This window comes from Herpailurus yagouaroundi, unplaced genomic scaffold (assembly GCF_014898765.1).
Source record: "Herpailurus yagouaroundi ecotype Mexico unplaced genomic scaffold, PumYag 140, whole genome shotgun sequence".
Lineage (NCBI taxonomy): Eukaryota > Metazoa > Chordata > Mammalia > Carnivora > Felidae > Herpailurus > Herpailurus yagouaroundi.
The window spans coordinates 13805084-13831177 of NW_024412395.1; the positions used below are offsets into that span (position 1 = coordinate 13805084).

Consider the following 26094-nt stretch of genomic DNA (forward strand, 5'->3'; position numbering starts at 1 on the left):
GTCTTCTGTTAAGACCATGTTACTTCTTTCCTTTTTAAAATTTTTTTTAATGTTTATTTACTTTTGAAGGAGAGAGAGACAAAGTGTGAGTGGGGGAGGGGCAGAGAGAGAAGGAGACACATAATCCCAAGCAGTCTCCAGGCTCCAAGCTGTCAGCACATAGCCTGATGAGGAGCTCGAACTCATGAACAGCGAGATCATGACCCGAGTCAAAGTCGGTAGCTTAACCGACTGAGCCACCCAGGCGCCCCATCATGTTACTTCTAAGTAAGTTTGAAAATTACCCTGTAAATGTAAGAGTTATGAGAAATGCTGATGGGGGGGGGGGGGTGACAATGATTGAGGTAAAACGATCCCTAACAGAGCTCAGTTGTTTATTATCGAAAAAAAAGTTGGAAAGGGACTCTGTCATTTCACTGTATGGATTCAGCTGAGAAGATAAATGTACAAATATATCTTCCAGTTAGATTTTTTTTTGTTTAGTTTCTGGTGTGAATCCTGTTGGAATTTATCACTAGCCCCCATCCTAAAACAGGAGTATTAAGGGTCTGATTGTCTTTGTGAACTAATTTGTTGATAGTTTTTGGGGATAATATTAATAATAGTACTATTACAATGCCATTGAGCACCTATAATCCACCAGGCCCTTATGAGGTGTATGTATGTGGTGGGTGTATAAGTGTGTGTGTGTGTGTGTGCGTGCGCGCGCGTGTGTGCATGCACACACAGGTGCTTTTCCTCTGAAGTGGCCAGTGCTGAACCTCTGCTAGCATTTTATCAGTGGGGTGAAAACCCAGATCCATGGCTGAGTGACAGGAAGAACATGATTTTCTTTAATAGCTGCAACACATTGACAGAGACATTTGGAGAGCACTAATACATTTTAGGGTAATGACCAGATGTAAAATAATTTAACACCCAAGAGAACTTAGTCTCACAACTGATGCTTCAGAGCACATCATGACAGATTCAGAGCCTTCATGACAGATTCAAACCCCCTTTCTATGAATTAGTAGTTGTGTGATATTTGGCAGGTTAGATACATTCCATAATATTTACTTCCCCAATCAGTTAAGAGTAATAATACCTGTTATGCAACATTTTTGTGAAAAAAGGATAGTGTAATCTTAAAAGCTTTTGCCATATTTTCTGACATATACTCAACACTTGATTTCTATTTTTTGTTGCCACTATTAATATACATGTAAGATCTTAATACCTTAGAACAAGATTCTAATGTCTCAAAATGTTTATCCTCTTTTTCCTATATTTAACCCAACACAGGTATGAGATCATCTAAGTATTTTTTAAAATTTTATAATTGTTGCAGATTTTCAGAAAAGTTGAAAAGACCATACAGAGAGTCCATGTATGCCCCTTACCCAAATCCTCCTATTGTTAACATCTCACATTATTATGGCCCATTTGTTACAGTTAAGAAACATTTAGATATTATGACTCCTTAACCTCTTCTGATCTATGAGAAATCGTCAGACTTGTTTTTGATGACCTTGACAATTCTGAGGAGTACAGGTCAAATGTTTGGCAAATATACCTCATTTGGGTTTGTCTAATGTTTTTCTCGTGGGTAGACTGAGGTAATGGGTTTTTGGGACAAGACCATAGAGAATGCCTTTCTCATGAAGTGATGTCAAAGGTGCATACCATCAATGTTACTTGATCACCTGGCTGAGATGTTATTTATTGAGTTTCTCTATTATAAAGTCACTCTTTTCCCCCTTTTCCGTACAGTACTCTTTAGAAGCAAATCACTAAGTACAACCCATTCTTAAGGGGTAAGGGAGGAGAGTTAAGCTCTGCTTCCTTGAGGGAGTGTACCTACATAAATTATTTGGAATCATACCTAAGAGTGATTTGTTTCTTCTCATCCATTTACCTGTTTATTCAAATATACACACACTATGTAAATTTATGTAGTGAATAATACATTATATGTGGTATGTGTATTTGAAGTATACACTATATATACACACTATATACACATACGTTACATGCTGTAGACTGTGTATTTATATACATATACGTGTGTGTATATATATATGCATACACACACACACACACACACACACATACATCAGTATTGATCTACACTCTAATCATGTCCTGGCATACTTTAAGTTAAGGTAAACAGCTTATATAGTCTTTGCTATAAGACCTTTTTAGGGATATTGTCTGTAAATTAGAGTAAAACTACAGAGTCAGGGCAGGGTAGACCAACAAAATCAAGTTCAGGTGTTAGGAAATACTGATTCAAGGCTTTGACTCTGCTCACGAGCCACACAGCCTTTGTTAAATCAGTTTCCTCCTTGAAATTGATTTTTCTCATCTGTGAATGGAGCTATAAATACTCAGCCTTCTGTTGTAAAGTATCACATAAAATAATAAATATATATATATAAATTCTTTGAACCCTAAACACTTCAAAGAGAATATAAAATTATATTTATTACTAGTAATATCAATCACATCCATATCCAGTGTTTAAAGTGATGAAAAAAGGAGAAGTGATATAAAAGGGCTCTTTAGAAAGTTTTTGTGTTAACTTTAAATGAGTGATCTCATCAGAATTTTATCTCAGTGCTGGCATCTTTTTGCTATCCTGTTGTTTTCTCGGCTAGTTTCCATTTGAAGTGTGCTGAGTAACGCCACAGTGGCAGTCACCAGCCATATGCGGTTATTAAATTTTTAATTAATTAGAATTAAACAATTTAAAATTCAGTTCCTGATCATATTAAACACATTTCAAGTGCTCAAGAGCCATATGTGGCTGGTGGCTGTAGTGTTCCACAGCATAAGTACAGAACATTTCTATCATCCCAGAAAGTTTTATTGGATGGTGTTGTCATTGAGACTCACAACTTCCTTTCCTCTTGGTCTTGACTTCCTTCTTCCTACTCCCTATCACAAATTGACTTCTTTGTGCCGCTATCCTCTGCTATCACCTTCAGAAAGTTTACAGGGTCCTTTGTAAGTAAGTTCATAGATGTACCCCTTTGTTCAAGGTCAGACCCCATCAAGCAGTAGCAGCAAATACGATACTTACTGTCAGCAGTCCCGTGAATTATTAATATATTTTCTTCTTTTAAGCCATGAATATTATGGAGGACACTGGATGCCTATAAGGAAAGCACAAATATCTCTATATAGATCTACTTATATTTGTAATTTGACTGAATTTTTAGAACAAGTATACTCTTTCTTGATTATTTTAAATTTTGTTACCTGGTATGTGCTTTCTTCCCTAGATGGCATACCAAGATATCTTTCAGAGAATGCTGAGGCTGTGACCCAAGAAAACAGAAATTTTAGAATTTAAAAATCATTTGACTAGCTTATTTCATTATTTGATTTCTACATTTCATATGTTCCAGTAAAATTGATTGAATCAGTGAGGTGATAAACAGCTGAAAACATCTCTGATAGTACACAATAAGTGAGGTCAACTGAGCTCTTCTGCATTGGGATTTTCTTTTTCCTCTCTCTCTCTCTTTTTTTTTTTTTTTTTTTTTACAAATCAATACATTAGGTCAATTTGTAGGAAGTACTCACCATACAACTTCAAGTCTGTGATGGGTGCAATCACTGATCCACATTTAAAAAGCTTTTCATCTGATTTTAAGATCATTGATGCAATATAGCCACCATACCCCTGGCAAAATTAAAAAAAAATAATAATAATGTGTGTGTTGTGTGTGTGTGTGCTTGCGTGTGTGTGTGTGTGTGTGCACGCACGCATCACTTATCCCTGGAGATAATTTTAGCTTTTGATCACTATTTGGTAATATGCATAACAGAATGTCTTCTGATGTCTCAGACTTGAGGAAAGAATACGGTAAGATACACTTTGTACAGCTGGAAAAGGAAAATAATTTAAAATTTTAACAAGCTATTTTAATAACTTTAGGGAAAATATAAAATTAATTATATATCACCAGTGTCCAATGTTTGCTCTCTCATCTCATGTAGTATATTTGGGAACAACTCCAATTCATTCAAAGCTAGGGAAATATAGCCCTTATTAACTCGTACATCATTTTCAGCAAATTACATATGTATATTTAGTGAAATATTTAAAAATGATGGTTATGTAGAAATAGGAAATAAGAATTAAGTATTTATAATCTATTTTCACAAATACAGATTCTGCTTTCAGTCCCACACAATTCACTATTTGAATGAAATGAGATTGATAAATAATATTACTATTACGTGAGTTGGATTATTTTTCAAATTTAATTTTTAAATGTCCTCCTGCAAAGCTTTTGAACTAATTTAAATTCTTTTTTTATTTTTTTATTAAAATTTTTTTAACGTTTATTTATTTTTGAGACAGAGAGAGACAGAGCATGAACGGGGGAGGGTCAGAGAGAGGGAGACACAGAATCTGAAACAGGCTCCAGGCTCTTAGCTGTCAGCACAGAACCCGACGCAGGGCTCGAACTTACGGACCGTAGGATCATGACCTGAGCCGAGGTTGGCCGCTTAACCGAGTGAGCCAGTCAGGCACCCTGAACTAATTTAAATTCTTAAAAAAAAAAATCAAGATGTCCAGTTTTCTTTTGTAGTCCATGATTTGTCCAGGAAAATTCAATAAGAGATTTTAACAATTTAATAGATTTGGGCTAAGGGGAATGGCCTACTGAGTTATATATTCATTTTATAAATTAATTTTTAGCTGTACTCTGAGCAGTGTTCTTCATCTTGCTAGATATCAGAGTATCCTGGGAGATACAAAAACAATGAATACCCAGGCCTTAGCCTCAGAAATTCTGATGTAATTCGCTCATGATGAGGTCTACTTTAAAGATTACTAGATGATATTAGTGTTGTCCTATGCAATAGTAATCTGCTATCTTCACTAAATTCTTGAGATGTGAAATACAGAATCTCATTTATGCTTATTTGGACTATTTAAAAATTGGGATGATTGACATCAAAGTCCTAAATGCAGTCAGAGATTACCGAAGTATCTGAGAGAACAAAGAGTAGCAGAATATGCCACCCCAAAATACGCCACTTTGCCTATTGATTATTTTGAGCTGCAGGCACTTGGAGAATAACAAATGACAGGGAAAGCCTTTCTCTGAACTCCCACTACCGGCCTAAAGACAGATCCTCCAGAAAGAACTCAATTATCATAGATCCCCTTCCTGGGAGTGTCATCAACTAAGGAAGATTGACTCTTGTCACTAGAAGTCCACAACACACCTGGAGAGATTGTCACAAAGTATCACATTTCCTATCTGTTCTTCTAAGGGCCCATTCATCTTTGCTAATAATCAGTCTCCTAAAAGGCCTATATCCCACTCCCCTTTCCCTATTAAGATGGTATGTAAGCCTGAATTCTAAACTCACCTGAGAGAGTTACTCACTTTACCTGGGTATGTCCCATGTATACATGCGTGAGGTGTACATGTCAATAAACTTCTGTTGTTTTTCTCTTGTGGATCTGTCTTTTATTACAGGGGTCTCAGACAAGAGTTCAGAAGGGTAGAGGGAAAATGATTTTTCATCCTTTGCCCATGTCCGTTTTGTCCTAGATTAGTTGGCTAGTACCCAGAAGCTTGAGCAAAGCTTCTCCAACAATTGGGAACTAAGGGATGTAAAATTATCCTTCATAGACGTAAGCCATCACAGAGTGCCTTTACTCATTCTTTTTGTAAGATATAAAAATATCCTTAGGTCAGCAAAATTCAGAAGTAGTAGGCTTAAGAGTGTTAACACATATAAAGAAAGAAGTGGAAAGGAAGAACAATTTCCCTCAATCCTCTGAATTCATTGCTGATGCCTTGTAATAAAAGATTATCAAGAGAAAAAACAATTGGGGTGGGTGCCTGTGTGGCTCAGTTGAATGTCCAACTTTTGATTTCGGCTCAGGTCATGATCTCACAGTCATGGAATTGAACTGGGCATATTGCTTGGGATTCTCTCTCTCTCTCTTCTTCTGCCTCTTGTGTGCCCTCTTTCTCTCTCTCTCTCTCTCTCTCTCAAAAAAAAAAAAGGAAAAAAAGAAAAAATGTTTATTAACATGCATACTTCATGTACACATGGGAGATATCCAGTGAAACTGAATAACTCCTTAAAAATGGCCCAAGCCACCACCTTAAATACCATCTTTAGCCAAAGGCAAAAGGAAGATGTTGAGCGTGGGGTGCCTGGGTGGCTCAGTCAGTTAAGCACAGGACTTTTGATTTTGGCTCAGGTCATGATCTCATGGTTCAGTTCCTGAGATTGAGCCCCACATCAGGCTCTGGACTGACAGCACCGAGCTTGCCTGGCATTCTCTGTTTCTCTCTCTCTCTCTCTCTCTCTCTCTCATCTCCCCCCCACACTCATGCACTTTTTCTCACTCTCTTTTAAAATAAACAAACATTAAAAAAGAAAAAGAAAGAAAGATGTTGGAGGGAGCTGTTATGGGAGGTTACGAGGAAAAGAACTATAAACAAGGATAAGGTTGGTTAGGCAGATTTAAGTCTGATTTGCAGTCAGTGCCTTCTGTTAATAAGAGTTTCTTTATGGTTTAGAGTCAATCTTCTCATCCTGGTTCAGGGAGGGAGACACAAACGGAGATTTCCTTTATAAATGTAAATGTCTCTTACAAAAGAGTAACTTCTGTTTCCAAAGCTTCTCCTGTGTCTGCTGTTTTTTAAAAGAATCAGCTCAAAATAATCCTTATGCCAAAGAGGCATTTTCTGGGATGGCATATTCTCCCCTTCAGAAATATGCAGGGATGGGATGAGTTCTGCAAAGCAAGTAAGTAAGTAACTATTATAGAGCAAAAGTGTAGAAAACCCCTAAAAGTTCTGTCCTTAAAGGGAGCTTTTCCAGCATATTGTTCCTTGTTCTTGATTAGGGAGGTAAGACCAAGATGTTGCAACCCAAGAGGTTTCAAGTATGTCCCATGGGGCAACACTGTTTCCACAGTGAAACAGTTGATGCACACCTCTGTTGATAACTTTTCTGGTTCTAGTTCCACAATGGAATTACAGCAGACTTTCAATTGATAATAATTTGGTTGCTTATATAACCTGACTACTTTGAGAGAATGGGTGAATATTCCAATCCACAGAACAGCTATACATCACAATTTACTAATATAAATTAATAAATTGGTATTATGCTTTTTGTTTGTTTTTTACTCCCATTTCACATAAATATCAGTCTGATTCTTTCCAGGAATTAAATAGGATGGTGTCTTCCAGAGAAGGGGCAGATTCCAGAACAATGCCTTTCAATTTGAAAGTTCATTCAAATCACTTGGAGATCTTGTTAAAATGCCTATTCTAATTCAGTAGATTCCAGGGGATGCCTAGGCTGTTGCTCCACATTTTCAATAACAAGTTCTTACAATATAATAACATAATGAATATCCCTGCCCAAACATCTCCCTAGCTTCAATCAGCATTCCCTACACCAGTGGAGATTTAAACATATATATCAATGTTCTCGAAAACAGTTCAATCTGTGGAGAATGGGCTGTAGGGTTTTCCGTGTGATTCTAAAGTGAAACCAGGGCTGTAAATCATTGGTGCTGCCCAAAGAGTTACATCTTACCACTTTTTACATGAATTTGAGATTAATGAAGCTAAATACTCTTTAAGACTTAATGATAGTGAAAGTTGTTAAATAAAATTCTCTCTATAGCATTCAAAAACCTAACCCCAAAATACTGCTTTAATTTGATTTATTTCAACAAAATAACTTCTATTTTTAAAAGAAAAATAGACACTGGGAGGCGTTAGAATAAATTAAATTTTAATTGCTCACCTTCCTCTCTGCCATTTTATATTTATTCACTGAATGCAAGAATAGATCATGAAAGAGTTCTCAGAAAATACATTCTGGAAGAGGGTGGAAATCAGATATAAGTTCTAGCTGGATACAGTATTATAACTTTAATTATCAAAACAACTATCTATAAGGAAGATGCCAGAAAATGTGGGTCATCATATTGATTTAATCAAATAGGGGGCGTTTTTTATTTGCTATAGATCAAAAGTAGTTAATACTTAGACTGTTCTGTTCAGTTGTGCTGTCTGTCATTTCATTGGTTTCTCAGTTATCGTATTTTTCCATTCGTTGTTATGTCCTTTCCATTTGCAAAGCATTTTAGCATTAGAATCTATCTTTTATAAGTTGTTGTCCGGTGCATTTAAAGTATAGAAATGTTTCCTGAGATTTTTTTTTTATCTTAAAAAAGATATACGCATAGTGGAAGAAACTGAATCTAATAGGTAGATGGACTTAGAGGAGCAGGCAGTGGAGTCTGTAATACCATTTTACTGAGGACTAACATTTTCATGTGCCTTGTGTTTTAAGATAATCATTGAGTTTTTTGAGTATTCCCGACAGAGTTCATGAATAGTCAAAAAGATATACTGATAGAATTAAAAAAAAAGATATTTCCTGGGGCACCTGGATGGCTCAGTCAGTTAAGCATCTGACTTCAGCCCAGGTCATGATCTCAGGACTCTTGGGTTTGAGCCCTGAATCAGGCTCTGTGCTGATAGCTCAGAGCCTGGAGCCTGCTTGGGATTCTGTGTGTGTGTGTGTGTGTGTGTGTGTGTGTGTGTGTGTGTGTGTCTGTGTGTCTCTCTCTCTCTCTCTCTCTCTCTCTCTCTCTTTCTCTCGCTCTCTGCCCCTCCCCCACTTGTGCTTGCTCCTTGCTGTCTCAAAAATAAAGAATAAAAAAATTAACAACAAAAAAGATATTTCCTATCCTTAGATTCGTGATTCTTTGTAAACCACATATCACTTATAGTACACAATGAATTAATTTGAAATAAAAATACTGTACGTTAGGAGTAACAGTTTATTGCAGTTTTATTTTGCTTTAAATCTTAATTTGTTTAATGTGATCACAAATTTTATCACAATTCTTACAATTCTGCCTTGATTGTTTCCTTCATATTCTATATATTAAAAGCTTGAACCTTTTAGAAGTGACTCCATGTTAGTAACAAGACCTATCCCAATGGAGAATATTTTATAGCTTTAAATAATTACCTCCCTAAGTAAAGTTTTAACAAGTTTCCATATTCCTGTGTTTATACTTTTCTTTTTCTTTCTTTATATATATATTTTTCGTTCCTAGATATCTGTGTTTCTTGTGTCCTCAAATTTCCCTGACTTAGATCAAACATGATTTCCTAGTGAAATCTTTCCTGTCTTATGAATGAAAATTGCTACCTTATCTTTATCTTGGGCCACCTATCTGCCTATCTGCTTTATTTTTCTGAATTGTCCTATCATTAACTGACATTTCATATATTGTACTAAGTAAGTTGTCTTTTATTTATCTTTACTCACTGAACTAGAAATTCAAGAAAGCTTGTTTGTTTTTGTGACTGCTGTATGTCCAGCACATTCAGACATACTAGGCACATAGTACACACTTGATAAATGTTTATAGAATGAATTAATTTTATTCCCCATTGATGTAGCCTGGTAATCATAGCAATATCCATTCTATGTATCATGTTTATAGGTTTTGAATTTTGCCATCCATTTTCAATTCATATAGTTAGTCTTTTCCTTTTTTTTAACATATAAGTGAGAAATTTTTTTCAAGAAGTTTTCTTACCATTAACATTTAGATATAATTTCTTGATAGAATGAACATTAAAATTATGACACATTATGTAAGGTTAGGTTAGGTTCTGGGGATAGCCACCTATTGGCACTGGTGGGAAAAACCTGAGGAACTAATGCAAAGGGATTTTATGACTCAAATGAAAGGAAGACTGCTGAAAGTTAATAAGCTAGACATTCACCTCAATAATTTAAGAACAAAATAGATTTAAATAGTAGAAGAAAGAAAATAATGATGGTAAGGGCAGAAATTAGGGAAATCAAAAACAAAGATGAGAACAGCTAAGCCAAAATATGGTTCATTAAAAAAGGAGGTGGGATGGGGGATGGAAGGGAGTCAAGCAGGGAGAAAAGAGCAAGTAAGAGAGAGAGTGCATGCAACCTAAGACAAGCAAAGGCAGAAAGGCACTAATAAACCAAACTGGGAGTCAAATGAGACCTTATCACCACAGTGAAATGATTAAACGTATAGTAAGACAGTATATACTATGCTTTAAAAATAGTCTTTAAACATATATGAAATGGAAACAATTATTTTAAAAGTACTAAAACTGACTTCAGAAGAAATGGAAAAATCTTGATAGTCTTGTATTGATTAAATCAATTTAAATATTAATTAAAATTTTCCAACAGAGAAAGAAACAGCCCCAGATACGTTTACAATCTAATTCCAGAAAACCAAGATGATTAGACCCCAGCCAATTTTATGAGTTTAGGATTGTTTTATTTGATATGGAAACAAAACAAGTACATTCCAAGAAAAAAAAAAAATTACAAGACTTAAGAGTCTTGAAGCTAACAATGTTCCTTTGTATGCTCAGAAAGCCACCTTCTAAATTATAATTCAGTCACAGATAGGCATATTTGGTTAATTGGAAATGGAACATTTTTTTTCCATTTAAAATCTAATTATATTTCTTTGTTTATATCCTATGTCAGTCTTTCATATATTTAGACTGTCAATTACCCTGAGGTTCATCAGCCCCCTAATAAAATGATAAATATGGGATTTTGAACTTCTAAATCTGAGGCCTAGAGCTTTATTTCTTCCTGTTTATAGACTAGCACTCAGCTTTCTAGTTAATATGAAGGACTTTCTAAGGTCTGTGCCAAGACTTCCTTTTGGTTTTGTCATTTTTCATTCCTTTATATGAGCCTTAATTATAGTCAATTATTTTATTTCATGTTCTTTGAACATTTACCTGAGAGCCTTCTCCTTGTCCTCTACTTGCTGAATGACTTTCACTATCCAATTTATGTTCGACTTTTTCTATAAGGCATTTTACAACCTTTTGAATCTAAATTTCCATAATAATGAATGTGTGTGTAGCTTATTTGATCTTTTATACTTATGTATGTGTATAGTAAGTAGAGCCTTGAAATACATAAGAACTAAGTCCTTTGTAAATTATTACATATCTCAGGACCATTAAAGAGTAAAATGTTGTCAATTTTATGCGCTGTGTATGTGGTAACAAACACCTAATATAGTATTACCAACTTAACCACTTTTAGGTGCACAGTTCAGTAGTGTGTAGTGTATTGTGTCTTGTCTAGTGTCTGTATTGTGAAACAAATCTCTACAACTTTTTCATTTTCCAAATCTGAGATCCCATTACCTATTAAGCAACAAACTTTATTTTTCCCTCTCCACCTAGCCCTTGGTAATCACCATTCCACTCTCTGTCTTCATGAAATTGACTACTCTAGATATTTTATGTAAGTGGGACCACACAGTATTTGTCGCTCTATGACTGGTTCACTTCACTGAGCACAGTGTCCTCAAGGTTCATCCATGCTCTCGCATGTGATAAGTCTTCACTGTGTGCACTTGTTAATTTGTTGAGTTTCCATGTCTTTGGAATGATCACTTTCTTAGACATTTCCATTATTTTGCTAATATCTTTCTTAGTAATGATGGGGGGGGGGTGTTGCCTGGGTGACTCAGTTCGTTAAGCGCCCAACTTTGGCTGAGGTAATGAATTCACGGGTTCTTGCTTTTCCAGCCCCGCATTGACCTCTGTGCTGACAGCATGGAGTGTGGAGCCTGATTCAGATTCTGTGTCACCCTCGCTCTCTGCCCCTCCCCCACTCATGCTCTGTCTCTCTCTCTCAAAAATAAAATCAATATTAAATAATGTATAGGGGTAGGTTTTCCTTTATTTATTTGTACTTGTGTCAGAGAAGCATTGTCCCTGTAAATCTCTTGAATATTGTGAAGGGCAAGAATACAATAAAGCAAAGACATGGTACACTGCAGGTATCTGAAGTCAGGGGAGAGTGGTGGTGGTTTGGGCTGATTTACAATTTATTCATTTGTTAAATAGCTTTGCATATACCTATTTGTCAGTGAATACCACAAAAATTTATGCCCAGTGAAACTGTCGGTTATTCTGGTCCTGTATCTCTGAGTTCACTTATGGATAGTAAAACTTGTTTTATATTTAAATCCATGAACACCAATAATTTTCTTTGTCTCCAAACTATAATAGTACTAGACCTCCTTCCTTTCATTTTAGTACCTGTATAGTGTCTAGCCTAGTGATATGCATAAACTAGGTGCTCAGTGAGTATCTATGTGGAGTCTCTATCCACACTGTGAAAATGATATTGGACCTGACGTAAAATTACTGCAATGAGAAGTAAATATCACGCAGAAAACACCACAAAGACCTAATTATGAATATTGGTCCTCTTTCAGTTTCTGAGCCATGTACGTCATCCTTAAGGCTGTGGTACTTGATCCTTCTATAGAGAACACCCTGCCTCAAGAGATTGGTACAATTGGCTCCCTTTTGTTATTCAGGTATCAGCCTAAATATCACTTAATCCAAGGGGCCTTACTTGACCCCTTAATCTAAGAACATTAGCCCTTTCTAGAGTTAACTTATGTCCACTTTTTTTGTTTTTTGGTTTCCTTGTAAGACTTCATGCTATATGAAACCATGTTTTGCATTTATGTGTTTATCAAGTTCTTCTTTCTAGAAGATATGCTTTACAAAAACAGATTTTGTTGTTATTATTGTTTAGTTGCTGCTCTACTTATAACACCAGCACCAATTGGATTATAGATAATTGCTGGATTAATAAATGACTGTATATAGTATTAATTATAATATTACATTTTAAAGAATGGTACAGAGAGATTATAGTAAAATGGGGAAATTATATATGCACACATACAAACACATGTATATACCTATATGTATAATACACATATGTAAATCTGTGTGCTTATATACATATGCATAACATTTCTATTTACCTTTCCAAAAATGCTCAATCTTTTGGAATCAATGTATGGCTGTTTCAGTAGAAATCTGCAATGAGGAAAAAAAACATTATATTTTCTTGAGTTAAACACACATGGGAATTCATTTTTGGCACCCACACACATGCAAATGTACACACAAAACCCAGAAGTCAAACCAGAAATACTTTAGTGGTTGGAGCTTTATCTTGCTACTCTAAGTGATGGTCCAGTTGTTTGGGCATCACCTGGTAGGAAGATACAAATGCCGAATTGGGGACCCCATTTCAGGCCTGCAGATCTACATTTTGACAATATCCCAGTCAGTTTCTGTGTACTGGTTTAAAGAACCTACTAGTTTTCTAGGTCATTCCTGCCAGCGGGGGAATGGTGTCTGTGAAAGTTCAAGAATTATAGTTAACTGGGAAATAATAGACTTTGTAGGTTATTGTAAATAAATACTAGAGTGGTTTAATTAAGGTTGCTCCAATTTTTAAAAATCTAAAGTGAATTTTAATTCCAAGGAGGCGGAAGTTCGATAATTGTTTTATTACCTGTGATGAGTGAAAAGTACTTGAAGAAATGAATGCAAGTCTATACGACTAACTTAGAAAATTGTCTATTCACTAAAGTACAGATTGCTGTACTAAAGTATATGATTCAAAGGTAATGTATCATATACCTAGCTTCTGTCATTAAAGGAAAAACAGTAGGAAAATGCGGACCCACTTACTTCACAGCTGCTATTTGGTCCTTTACTTCCACTGAACCTAACCTTCGATGAATCTCCTGCAGAATTTTCAGGCCCTGGAATCCACTTCCTCTGCCATCAAATCGTGCCGTGATAACATTATCTGTGTCAACAAGTACTGAATCCCAGTCAATGTGGAACTTATCTGTAACCAGCTGGCCTCCTGGTTCTTCATCCCTGTAAATACCAACACATTGGACCAAAACAAGAGCAATTGACCATGTGGTAGAAATTTTAGCTTTCGCACTTACTATTTCAAAATTTTGGAAAAGACCCAGGTTGCCTATTAAAATTTCTGTTGATCCTTGATAAGAAGCCTGAAAGTATCTGTTAATCCTTGATAAGAAACCTGAAAGTATAATGCCATTTTCCTTTGTAAAATTTCAAATGAAAAGTTCTCTAATGCACTGAAAACATGAAACACGATTTAAAACTGTTCATACGAGATTATTGTAACTCATTTTTCAAATGAGAGAAAGGAAGAAAAATACATTAACTTTCCATAAGCATTTCTAAAGAACAATGATCAAGTTGACATACGGGCCCTACTTTATTGGATTTCTTCCAGATAGTGTGTTTTATACATGTCTTGGAGATGGTGTACAAAGGCTAAAGGATCTGTTAGCAGAACCAGTTATGGAGACTTAATAATAGTTTAACCAGCATTAAAAAGACAACAGACCCAAAATGAAGTCACTTATATTAAATTCCAAAACTTAATAAAGCCTAACCTAATTGCACTTCTAGCCTCTCCCAGAACTGGAATTTTAAACCAATGAAAATCAGGAATTTCCTGTTCAGTACTATGAAGTAATCTACATATTAAGACCCCTCCCATAGCCCCCATCTTCCCCTTAATGGAAGGTGACCTGGGCTGAAACAATCTTTTGTGTTCTTTTGCTAAAACCCTTCTTGTCCCACCCCATTTCTGCCTATAAAATCCTTCCATTTTGTACAGGTCCTTGGGGATTCTATTTGCTAGACGGGATGCTACCCAAATCAGGAATCCTGAATAAAGCCAACTAGATCTTTAAACTACTCAGTTGAATTTTGTTTCTTGACACAATAAATGGACAATCCTAAAGACTTTCTGACTCAAATAGAAATACTACGTTAATATACCCTGAATTTGTTTTTGTGGTAGAATTCTCACTAAGGAGAAATTAAGCATACATTGAGGAAATATGGTTTTTCATCACTAAAGTTAACTAGAAAAGAGAGACACAGATGTTTGAAAAATTTGAAAACTAGAAGTAAAGAAGGACACACAAGTTACAAAGCATGAACATTGTCTCTGGCAGGAAAAAGTGGTACAACTTTAAAATGTCCAATTACAGTGGTACTTATATTTTACTTTCTAGAATATAGAAAAGGGAAAAAAAAGCAGAATCTCATAAAATCACAGATAATCTAGGTCCAAACATAGTTCAAATGTTCATTTGTCCATGTGATAGATTTAAAGAGCATCAACATCTAATTTTCTGAGAACATCTCCAATTTTAGTTGAGCTGTGTACCAGAAATCTTTACCCTATTCACTCTTGTAAGGATACCAATCTCTTGACTTCTTGTTTATATAAATATGTTGCTTAGAAGCACCAGTATATACCAATACATAAATTAACCCCCATCAGCAAGCTTCTAGGTTATCAAATTTGCTAAGGAAAATAACTTCCGGGCAGCAAATAGAACTGAACAGATACAGGGGCCATGTGAGATCAGTGAGTTAGGTAAAGGAGGAGGTAGGAAATAGGAAAAAAAAATAGGACAATTAAAATTTACTAAAAGCTTTTATAGGCTAAATTTTGTCTCCGAAAATCTACATGTTGAATCTCTAACACCTACTGTCTCAGAATGTAACTGTATTTGGAGATAGTGCCTTTCTAGTGGTGATTCAGTTGAAATGAGGACATTAGGGTTGGCCCTAATCCATCTGACTAGTATCCTTATAAGAGAAAACTAGTACACAACAGAGACCCTAGGGACATGAACCAGGCAGAAGAAAGACTCTGTGAAGAGACACGAGGGAAACCAACTGCAAGCCAAGGAGAGAGGTCTCAAAAGGAATAAAATCTTCTGACACTTTGACTTTAGACTTATATTGTCCAGAACTGTGATAAAATAAATTTTTATTGTTTAGCATACCCAGCCCTATTAAAGTAATAAAAATGTCTTCTGTGGTTTAAGTACTTGAGATCCATTATTTTACTTACTATACACTACCAGAATTTATTTAACCTTTCTGGGGATGAAGTTGTCTTTTGCATGGCTTATTTCCTGCATTATTTCTCCTATACTGTAAATAAACTGTGCCATGAAAGTGTTTAATCATGATCTCCCACCATTCCCCCCAAGTCACATAATTAGTGGTGATCCTGTGAGCCAAATCTCGATCTGTTTGGTCTTTCCACGGTGTCTTCAATCTTTAACTCTTCTTGTGATTTTTTTTTTTTTTTCAACGTTTATTTATTTTTGGGACAGAGAGAGACAGAGCATGAACGGGGGAGGGGCAGAGAGAGAGGGAGACACAGAATCAGAAACAGGCTCCAGGCTCCAAGCCATCAGCCCAGAGCCTGACGCGGGGCTCGAGCTCACGGACCGCGAGATCGTGACCTGGCTGAAGTCGGATGCTTAACCGACTGCGCCACCCAGGCGCCCCTGTGATTTTATTTTTAATTTAATTTAGTTTTTACAGCATTAGCTCTTGATCAGTTTATTGGGAATTTTTACTACACATACCCACGTGCTTGTTCTAATTGCTAGAGTTCTAATTGCCTAGTTCAGAACAAAGTGCAGAATTGCTATTTTTTCCAGATTCCCAGGTGATACTAATATAACTTGTCTATCCATTGAGAAGTACCATGAATCATTATGCCTAGCACAGTTTGTGGTACCTGAACACAGAAAAGGCTGTTTACCTAGATTTTTTCAGGGAAAATATACTCATGTAAAGTTTAAAATGGAAGGACTTTTAAAAAGCCTTTAGTTTATGAGGGCTGATGGGGGGTGGGAGGGAGGGGGAGGGTGGGTGATGGGTATTGAGGAGGGCACCTGTTGGGATGAGCACTGGGTGTTGTATGGAAACCAATTTGACAATAAATTTCATATATTTAAAAAAAAAATAAAATGGAGAACATTTACACAAAAAAATAAATTAAAAAAAATGAAAAGCCTTTAGTTTAAATAAAGTGACTATATTTTGAAGCTTGGGGATTTACTGCAAATATTGGAAAGCAAAACATGATTCACTTCAATGATTAACTTCAATTTTTTTTATTTTTTTTAACGTTTATTTATTTTTGAGACAGAGAGAGACAGAGCATGAACGGGGGAGGGCCAGAGAGAGAGGGAGACACAGAATCTGAAACAGGCTCCAGGCTCTGAGCTGTCAGCACAGAGCCCAAGGCGGGGCCCGAACTCATGGGCTGCGAGATCATGACCTGAGCCGAAGTCGGACGCTTAACTGACTGAGCCACCCAGGTGCCCCTTAACTTCAGTTTTTAAACTTAGTAAAAATATGACCAGATGGTCATACTTTACTCTGAATGTTGATAGGCAAGACGCTAAGGCTCAAAGACTCTTTGTGTCCTTGTCTTTAATACTGGCAAAATACTGGCTTCCTTGTCTCAAGGAGTTTCGTGTGCATTAAATGGCATAATGTATTTGAAATATTTTACAAAATATAGTAAGAAATGTAAAACAGTGTTTAGATTTATCACACAGTAGAAACTTGTTGCTTTTCTGTTTGTGAGCAGTTTTGCTTATATTGAGCATATTTCCTTGCAGTTAAAAAACCAAAAAAAAAAAAAAAAAAAAACAAAACAAAACTATATAAAGGCTTTGGGCCAGTTGTGCAGAAATAAAACTGGGCAGTATCTGTGGATAAAGGTAATGTGTCATGTCATATGACGTATTATGTCAGATGGACCAATGATACCTAAAGACTTCTAAGAAAATATAAAACTGTAATGAACAGACCCTTTGGAGTGAGATCACACTGTAAAATGTTTTCTTGATATGTAAGATAATAGTTTTCCAATTTATATATGAACCCCATTGAATTGTTCACAGCAGTTTAATGAGTTGAGTTCAAAGCTAATGTACGTGTAGACAAAATGTTAATTATAGACATTTTATGGCAGGCAAATTATCTTAAGATACAGTTTAAAATAAGGCACATTTTTCAAACTTAATGATTAATAAATGTTTGTAGATTTTTAAAAACAAAAACCTTTAATCCCTTAAAGTTTGCAATACCCAATGAAAAAATACAATTCCACTCCTTTGGTATTTTCTCTTAATTGTCATGTTTAACTTCAACATTGTCTTTACAGTTTTCAGTGTTAGAATACAAAATGATATCAATACATTACCAAAGATCTTAACACATTTCTCCATCTAGTTGGGTTTATTGTTTGTTCTTTTTTGGTGTATGTTACAAGCATATCTATTTCAAGATGAGTTATCAAAGAACATGAATTATGCTAAGCATTGTTCTTATAAGGAAAAAGCCAGACAATTGCAGGAACGGGGTGGAGATTCTTCACAAAGTGTTGAGCAAGAAATACTAGATTATTTTTCTGCAAATGAAGGCAAAAAATACTGCTTATTCGGTGAGATAGAAATAGTAAGACACGTGGCAGTGAGAATGAACACAAAGAAGTACTCCAAATCACCCACCAATAAGAGGGGGCCACGACTCATTTAATTTGGTCATGTAGAATTGGTGAGCTCCAGTTTATTTTGTTCCCTTTTGTCTTTCTCTGAGTGTCACCTTCATCTTTGTAAATTTTTTTAAGATCTAAGTGTTTATATATAATTTTTAAAAATCTTAATTCTAGTATAGTTAACATATGGTATTGTATTAGGTTCAGGTCATCTTCCTGCACTATTTTGTTTTACTCTCTGTCTCTGAAAACTCTGGGGACTCATAGAAAGGAGGGTGTTTCAAGGCTGAGAGTGGGGACATACAATTTTGTTCAAAACTGTGGTAAAAGAACAATTACATCTGTTTTAAGCAGTGGAAAGATCACAACATTTATTTCCTAACCCAGGTAGGAAATAAAGTGCTTTCCACTTAAGCAGTGGAAAGATCACAACATTTATTTCCTAACATGGGTAGAAAAATAAAATTACTACTAAGCTTTTCTTAGAGGTTAAGTTCTTGGGAGATAGGCTCCTCATTTATTTCAATACCTTCAACACTACACGTGCCTGAATGGATGAAGAGTTCAAGATATGGGCATATAGTAAAATATAGAAAGGAAGATGAGTTTTATACATGATATTTAACAGACCTTTAAAATGACAAAACAATCTTTATGACCTAACAGAATACCTATACCAAACCTGAATTAAAGTGTGAAGAACAATCAAATTGTTCAGACTGCAATGTTTGGTCAAGTTCACAAAGTGCTACTTAAATTCATGTATGGAGCTTGAATTTATGTTCAGAAAACATAGATTTTGGTCCTGACTTTGTTAGGAAGTGCTGAGTTTCCCTGAGTAATTATATGCTGTTTTTATTTTTATTGTTCTTGTTTGTAAAATACTATGTTGTAAATAGTTAAGATTACGTACAGTACATTTTTAAAAGCCTTTCCCTAACAGTAAAACTAAGGTTATAATAAATGGAAGGGAAATATATTTTTTTAAGGTGGGGAAGGGGAGAGGGAGAGGGACAATCTTAAGCAGTCTCCACACTCAGCACAGAGCCAGACATGGGGCTCGATCCCATGACCCTGGGTTCATGACCTGAACCAAAATCAAGTTGGATGCCCAACTGAATGTGCCACTCAGGTGCCCAAAGAAAATATTTTCTAATGAGTACTCTTTACTTGACTGATCTATTGGGTGGCAGAATTTGTTTTCCTACATGGCAGAATTTTAAAGCTGCTATACTGATAGCTGTGTATCTATCCAGTGGGATATGAAAGGAGGAGACACAGAATTGCTTAGTCACCTCAGTTCTTTCCTCTTTCTGGGCCTAGAATAGATAGATTTCAGCTGCATGAAAGCTAGATGAAAGCTAGAATCATTGACAACTAAGTGTTGCAATTTTATTTTAGATAGGATAGACTTAAAACGTGTGAAAGGAAGGGAAAAGAATACAATGGGAGGTGAGCTTAGGGAAAACAAAAATAAAACTGATGCCACAAAGAGCCATCGCCACACTAAATTTTTAAGGAAAATCAATTGTCAACCCTTCTGATTTTGTCTTTAGGAGATCCTTCATTTCATAATTGGTGCGTTTTACAGGACATTAGCCTTAAATAATATTTTCTTTGCCTTAATATGAATTTTACTAAATAGAAGTTTATAGTTAGGGATGATTTAGTTGTAACATATGTGAAGTTTGACCTCTTTGAATTTTTTTTTTAACGTTTATTCATTTTTGAGACAGAGAGAGACAGAGCATGAACGGGGGAAAGTCAGAGAGAGAGGGAGACACAGAATTTGAAACAGGCTCCAGGCTCTGAGCTGTCAGCACAGAGCCTGAAACGGGGCTCGAACTCACGGGCCGCGAGATCATGACCTGAGCCGAAGTCGGATGCCCAACCAACTGAGCCACCCAGGCGCCCCGAAGTTTGACCTCTTTGAAGCAATACATACATATGTATGTGGGCTAAAGGCCTCTTGGCCGATTCCTTCTATTTCTTATTTTATGATCCTTAGATTTCTTCTCATGGATGCATTGTCCCACATGCAGAATGGCAGAATGAGTTTTGTTGTATATTTACTATATCATATGAGAATTATTATTTTTGCCTGTCAGAGAACTGTTTCTTGTCCACATGCCCCTCTTCTTCCATTAGGAGTATTATTAATATCTGTAAATTTCTGATCTGTGGTTTGTTTATAATACAGTTTTGGCTGAATATCATAACTAGTTCTGCTGTCATGCTGACAGCAGAGAGCCCAATGTGGAGCTCGAACTCACGAACCACAAGATCATGACCTGAGTCGGATGCTTAACCAACTGAGCCACCCAGGCACCCCATGATATGGTCCAGGTTATTTAGGCCTCTACTTAGACCCTTTCTTACACTGGCAAAGCCAGTGTTTCTGGTGGTAGTAATGATGAAGCCTAGTTGAGAATACATACAAAATTAGGCTTATCAACCAAATACTCAAATTGTATTACTCTTCAACACTTGTGTTCATATACTTGCATTCATAGATCCTGTTCACATTAAACCTTTTAGAAAAACTACCTGCATCAATCCACTGGAATTAGGGATTGCAGGGATGTGGGAGTTCCATCCTGGAAAGAGCACAGGGTGGTATGATGGTAAAACCAAAGTGAGTTGAGCCCAGGTCCAGTGGCTTTAGACAAATTACTTCCCTTCCCTATGCCTAAGTCCCTAAGTTTGCTTATCTTTGGTGTAGAGGATGATAATAAGACTGTCTCCCTAGTAAAATAATGGCAAGGATTAAATGAGAAAAAAAATACATATGCAAACATAGCACAGTGTCTGGTTCTTGATAGATACTAAATATTAATTAACCCAGTTCTGTCCAATGCTATAGGACTTGACCTTTTCATTTTCTGTTTCCCTCTTGGAAGCTGAGCTGCTATATCTGGTGATTCCCTAGGCAATTCTGCATTGATAATTCCTGAGCCTTTGTTTAACGATAGTCAAGTTTTTCTTATTTTGCTTAGTCTAAGGCACAAATTCAGTTGCACTAAAAATGTTCTACTTGGTGGGCACCTGGGTGGCTCAGTCAGTTAAGCGTCCAGCTCTTGATTTCCGCTCAGGTCAGGATCTACAGGTTGGTTAGATAAAGCCTTGCATTGGGCTCTGCACTGGCAGTGAGGAGCCTCCTTGGGATTCTCAATCTCTCTTTGCCCCTCTCTTGCTCATGTTCTCACTCTTTCTCAAAATAAATAAACTTAAAAACAAACAAAAGTTCTGCTTTTCACAGTGGGTGGGTCTTTCAGTTAATTAGAATGAAAGATGTGTATATGTAGACATTTGTGTGTGTGTGTGTGTGTGTGTGTGTGTCTATGTCTATCTATTTGGTTACTTTCCACACATGGCTATGTGTGTTTGTACTATGTGCATCCCTGTATGTGTAAGTTCTTTCTTTTGCTTCCACAGATGTATAATTTTTCTAGCACCAAAAATAAAAAATAAATAAAAATAGATAAAAACAGAAAAATCTTACCCTGGTATACTTTTCTGGATTATAAAAGGTATGCTATAGAAATTAGGTCTTTTTTTATTTTTAAGGCATTATTTTTTTTCAGTAAGTTTTCTTTATATTGAAAAAGCTGTTGAGATAAGTAATACTTTTTCTTGATCAGAATTTGGATCTTGAATTTGGGAGGGTATTTTGTGTTAGTAAAATGGGATCTGTTTTTTCATCCTTCCACTACCCTGCTACTCCTTTCTCCCACTTCCTGTTTTTTAAGGTTTGTTTCTTTGTTTTGAGAGAGAGAGAGAGAGAGAGCAAGCATGCACAAATGGGGGAGGGACAGAGAAAGAGAATCCCAAGCAGGCTCCATGCTACCAGTTCCCTCTTCCTAATTTTTAATAAGTAGCCTTTCTTGTATCAGGTTCAATTTCTATTAAAGGTATTCTTCCTTGCTTTGAAAGGAATTTAATCATATTTTGTTCTTTGGTTTCTCTTGATTAAAAGCCATAGATTATATCCTTAGCATGATACAAAAATTGCATAATGATTATCATTAGTGCAATGAAGAAAAAGCAGAATCCAGTTCATTAAATCAAGTTATTTCTATTGTTGTAGGAAGCTGAAAAATGAAAAACTTATCAGAATGCAGGATGAAACACTGAACAGCATGGATATTAATGAACCAGCTATAAAACTCAAAAATGGACTGTTAGTATTATCCACACAAAATTAACCTCAGGATAAACATCTAAGCACATGAAAATATTGGAAGAGAACCAATGGAAAAGGGCCTCAGGGATATCTCACAGATAGAAATTGTGCAATAAAATGAGAGCAAGTTCCAATCTCCTAATCATCTCTGCTGTCAAAGTCTTACTACATTAATTCGTATCCATTGGCCAGTTTCCATTTGGGATAATTTCTAACAAATGGGTGAGGAGGTAGAAAGGAAGGAATTTGCTGATCTTTAGTTTCAATTACTAGGAATGCCTGTATCATCACTGAGGTAAAACAGCATTTGATCCCCTTCCTTGGACCTCTTTAGAGAGGGTCACAGTCAAAAGAAAGTTTAGCACATTGCATAAATGGATCACTCAGAGGAGAATCAACCTCATTCTTTATTTTATATAACTGTTAGGTAAATCTCTTATACAGTAGGCCCACTTCACTATCTTTGACATATGAGCAATTACATTCTCAAAAGGAATTTGGAACTCTTAGCTGAAAGAGAATTAAGAATTTAAGGTTTTAAAAACCTTGAGGTGCCTGGGTGGCTCAGTCAGTTAAGCATCCAACTTCGGCTCAGGTCATGATCTTGTGGTTTGTAAGTTCGAGCCCCACGTCAGGCTCTGGGCTGACAGCTCAGAGCCTGGAGCCTGCTTCAGATTCTTTGTCTCCCTCTCTCTCTGCCCCTCCCCTGCTCATGTTCTGTCTCTCTCTGTCTCAAAAATAAATAAAACATTTAAAAAATAAATAAAATAAAATAAAGGCCTTTTTTTCCATGTTCTGACTCTGGGCCTTTTCCCAAATTTATACCATATCTTTTGAAGGTTTTTATCCTTAGAAATTTTAGGGAAAAGTAGTAAAAGTCTGAAAATGTACCTTTTGGCTAAATGTTCACCTTTTAGTATATGTCTAACATGTGACACATTACCTACCACTTCTGATTATAACATCTGCCCTATTATACTCATTGGACAAAATAAAATAATGTATAAGCATCGTAAACTGCATGATACACAGATGATTTTTTACAAGAATATCCACATGTATGAAGCTATATGTGTATTATATATATGTATACATATCTTTTTATACTTTTAATTCTTTTTTAAATTAATGTATTTTGAGAGGAAGCACAGCAAGGGAAGGGCAGAGAGAGAGGGAGAAAGAGAGTCTCAAGAAGGTTCCACACCACCAGGACAGAGCCTGATGTGGTGCTCAAACTCAGGAACCGTGAGATCATGACCTGAGCTGAAACCAAGAGTTGGACGCTTAACTGACTGAGCCACCCAGGCACCCCTTATGCTTTAATTCTTAAAGATGCAGCAGGTTCTGTTCGACGTGTGTTCAGTTGATATGCTGTATTTCATGTGATGGATTAAAAGGGAAATGATGGCGACATAGACATCACTGTGGTTTCTGCACAGCTTTTCCAAAGACATTAACATTTGCAGGTAGTCAGAAACGCACTTTCTTAAGATGAAAGGGAAAGCCCTCGCAACATATTAAGACTTCAAGAAGAAATGTGAAACTCAGTAGAAGCACCTCGATTAAGGGCATGTTATGGATGGCATAGTAGCTCTCAAAATCACTGGGTCCCTCTGCATTAGGCTATTTGATGACAACTGAGAGTTCTGATTATAGATGTTGCAAAAACAGGGAATAGAATAAATAGTGAATGAAACAGGGCACACCTAGATTTGGTTTGTAATTTTTATAAAAATGGTACAATAAAAAATGGCTGAAAGAGAATGCTCTCAAAGAGGAAGTGCCCATTTCCAGGTTGAATAAAATGGAGTAACTCTAGATTAAAAATGCTATTTGATTTAACCCTACAAGAATTTTACTAGGAATCATAACGTCTGAATTGTGGTTTTGTTTACAAAAGTTTAATAGTTTTGAATTTCTTCCCCAGTCTCATTTCTCCTAGATACTCTGTAAATGTTAGCATGTGATTTTGTATAATACTTGTTTCTCAGTAATACACGTGTGATGTCATAAAAGAAAAGCCTTTGCTTCTGGCAGAGCTTCTAATCCTCATTGATACTCCTTAATTCTGCTTTGCCTGAATGCTGTATAGTCTTATATGAATGTTTTTATATTTAAGGCAAAAGGGAAGAAGATTTGAGAACCCTCAAATAACATGTCATTGATGTACTCTAACTTGGGGTTTTGTTAGATTGTCAAAGGAGAAAGTTTCTCAGCATCTTTGATTTAAATTTTCAAATACATGTTAAACTAGTAACATACTTAATATTTTCTTCTATTGTGGATTTTAGAAAAAAAATAAATTATTAAACCAGAAAAAGAGAATGATTTAAATATAGGTATATTCTTACATTTATGACCCAGTGTATGACGATCAAAACTTTAGAAACAGTAAATTAGCAAATATTTTTTTTATGAAAAGTGTTTAGGAGCTATACCTTTAAATATACAATATACTTGTATGTTTTCATTGGTACTAGTAATCAATATTGTTCATATGAAACTATAATTCATGTCATTCATATGAAATCAATATCTGTATTAAGAGAAGAGAGCTAAAATGGTTACAATAAAAAAGTCATAGAAGTGATTTTTATGTATTTATATAGAGAAAAATCTGTAAATTTAAAAGAATCATAAAAGATAATCTGATAACTGCTGCATTATATACACATTTTCTGTAAACTTAGAATTTTCCCTCCCTGTGGAACCTTCTCAAGATATCAATTTTGAGTTTGTACACTTTTAAATAATACAGAAATTAATGCTGACATTTAAGATGCATTATCTATAGATTATGAAAGAACAAGGTCCAATTTGTTCACAAAAAATATGAAAAGTGATGATCACCCTTTCCCCTTCCATTACCTGGATCAAATGCCACTGTCTTTTCCTAATCATTTCATCTGCATTAAAGTGTGGGAGAATTTTCTATCCACTTAAATGTGGGAAATCTTTAAAAATGAGAAAAACCAGAAACTTACAATTTAAGCTTTGCCCCTTATAAATAATCCTTTTTTTTATTTAAAAAAAAATTTTTTTTAATGTTTATTTATTTTTGAGACAGAGAGAGACAGAGCATGAATGGGGGAGGGTCAGAGAGAGAGGGAGACACAGAATCCGAAGCAGGCTCCAGGCTCTGAGCTGTCAGCACAGAGCCCGACGCGGGGCTTGAACTCACGGACAGCGAGATCATGACCTGAGCCGATGTCAGACGCTCAACCGACTGAGCCACCCAGGCGCCCCAAAATAATCCCTCTTTGAGGCAAGTACTGACTCTCTTATCCATATGCATTCAATATGTGTTAGTTTCGTAAGAACTTGATAGTGAAGTAGGTCTGTATTTGGCATGAACAAGTGTGAGATCAAAAGATGTTAGAGAACTTGTGGAATAGACGTGCATTTACTCTTGGGAAACCAAACAAACTTACTCCTGGCTATCTAACCCATTCAAAAGTATATGAATCCACAGAAAAATTGGTGGTTATAAACACTTTTCGGAAAGTGAACAATTTTATTAGAATTTGGAATTTTATTAAATAGTCTAGGTGAGAATTTGAACTCTCGTGGAATATCTAGGAACTTAATTATGATTTCTATAATCATTAACATGGTCCTGTTGGAAAAGGTTA

The 26094-nt window shown here is 35.8% G+C and overlaps 1 protein-coding gene and 1 long non-coding RNA gene across 4 annotated transcripts in view; one reads left to right on the top strand and one right to left on the bottom strand.

Annotated features, from left to right (window-relative positions):
* The window catches only part of LOC121030458 (uncharacterized), a 67198-nt gene that overhangs the window by 12174 nt on the left and 28930 nt on the right, over positions 1–26094 (top strand). The window lies entirely within an intron of this gene.
* Positions 1–26094, bottom strand: part of DPP10 (dipeptidyl peptidase like 10) — a 1330293-nt gene that overhangs the window by 5028 nt on the left and 1299171 nt on the right. For all 3 annotated transcript variants that reach the window (XM_040474884.1, XM_040474883.1, XM_040474885.1), the window contains exons 20-24: positions 13596–13790; positions 12878–12932; positions 3571–3670; positions 3244–3302; positions 3065–3137 (exon numbers count right to left, since the gene is read on the bottom strand). In XM_040474884.1, coding sequence (XP_040330818.1) covers positions 3065–3137; positions 3244–3302; positions 3571–3670; positions 12878–12932; positions 13596–13790 — 482 coding nt within the window. The remainder of the gene's footprint in view (positions 1–3064; positions 3138–3243; positions 3303–3570; positions 3671–12877; positions 12933–13595; positions 13791–26094) is intronic.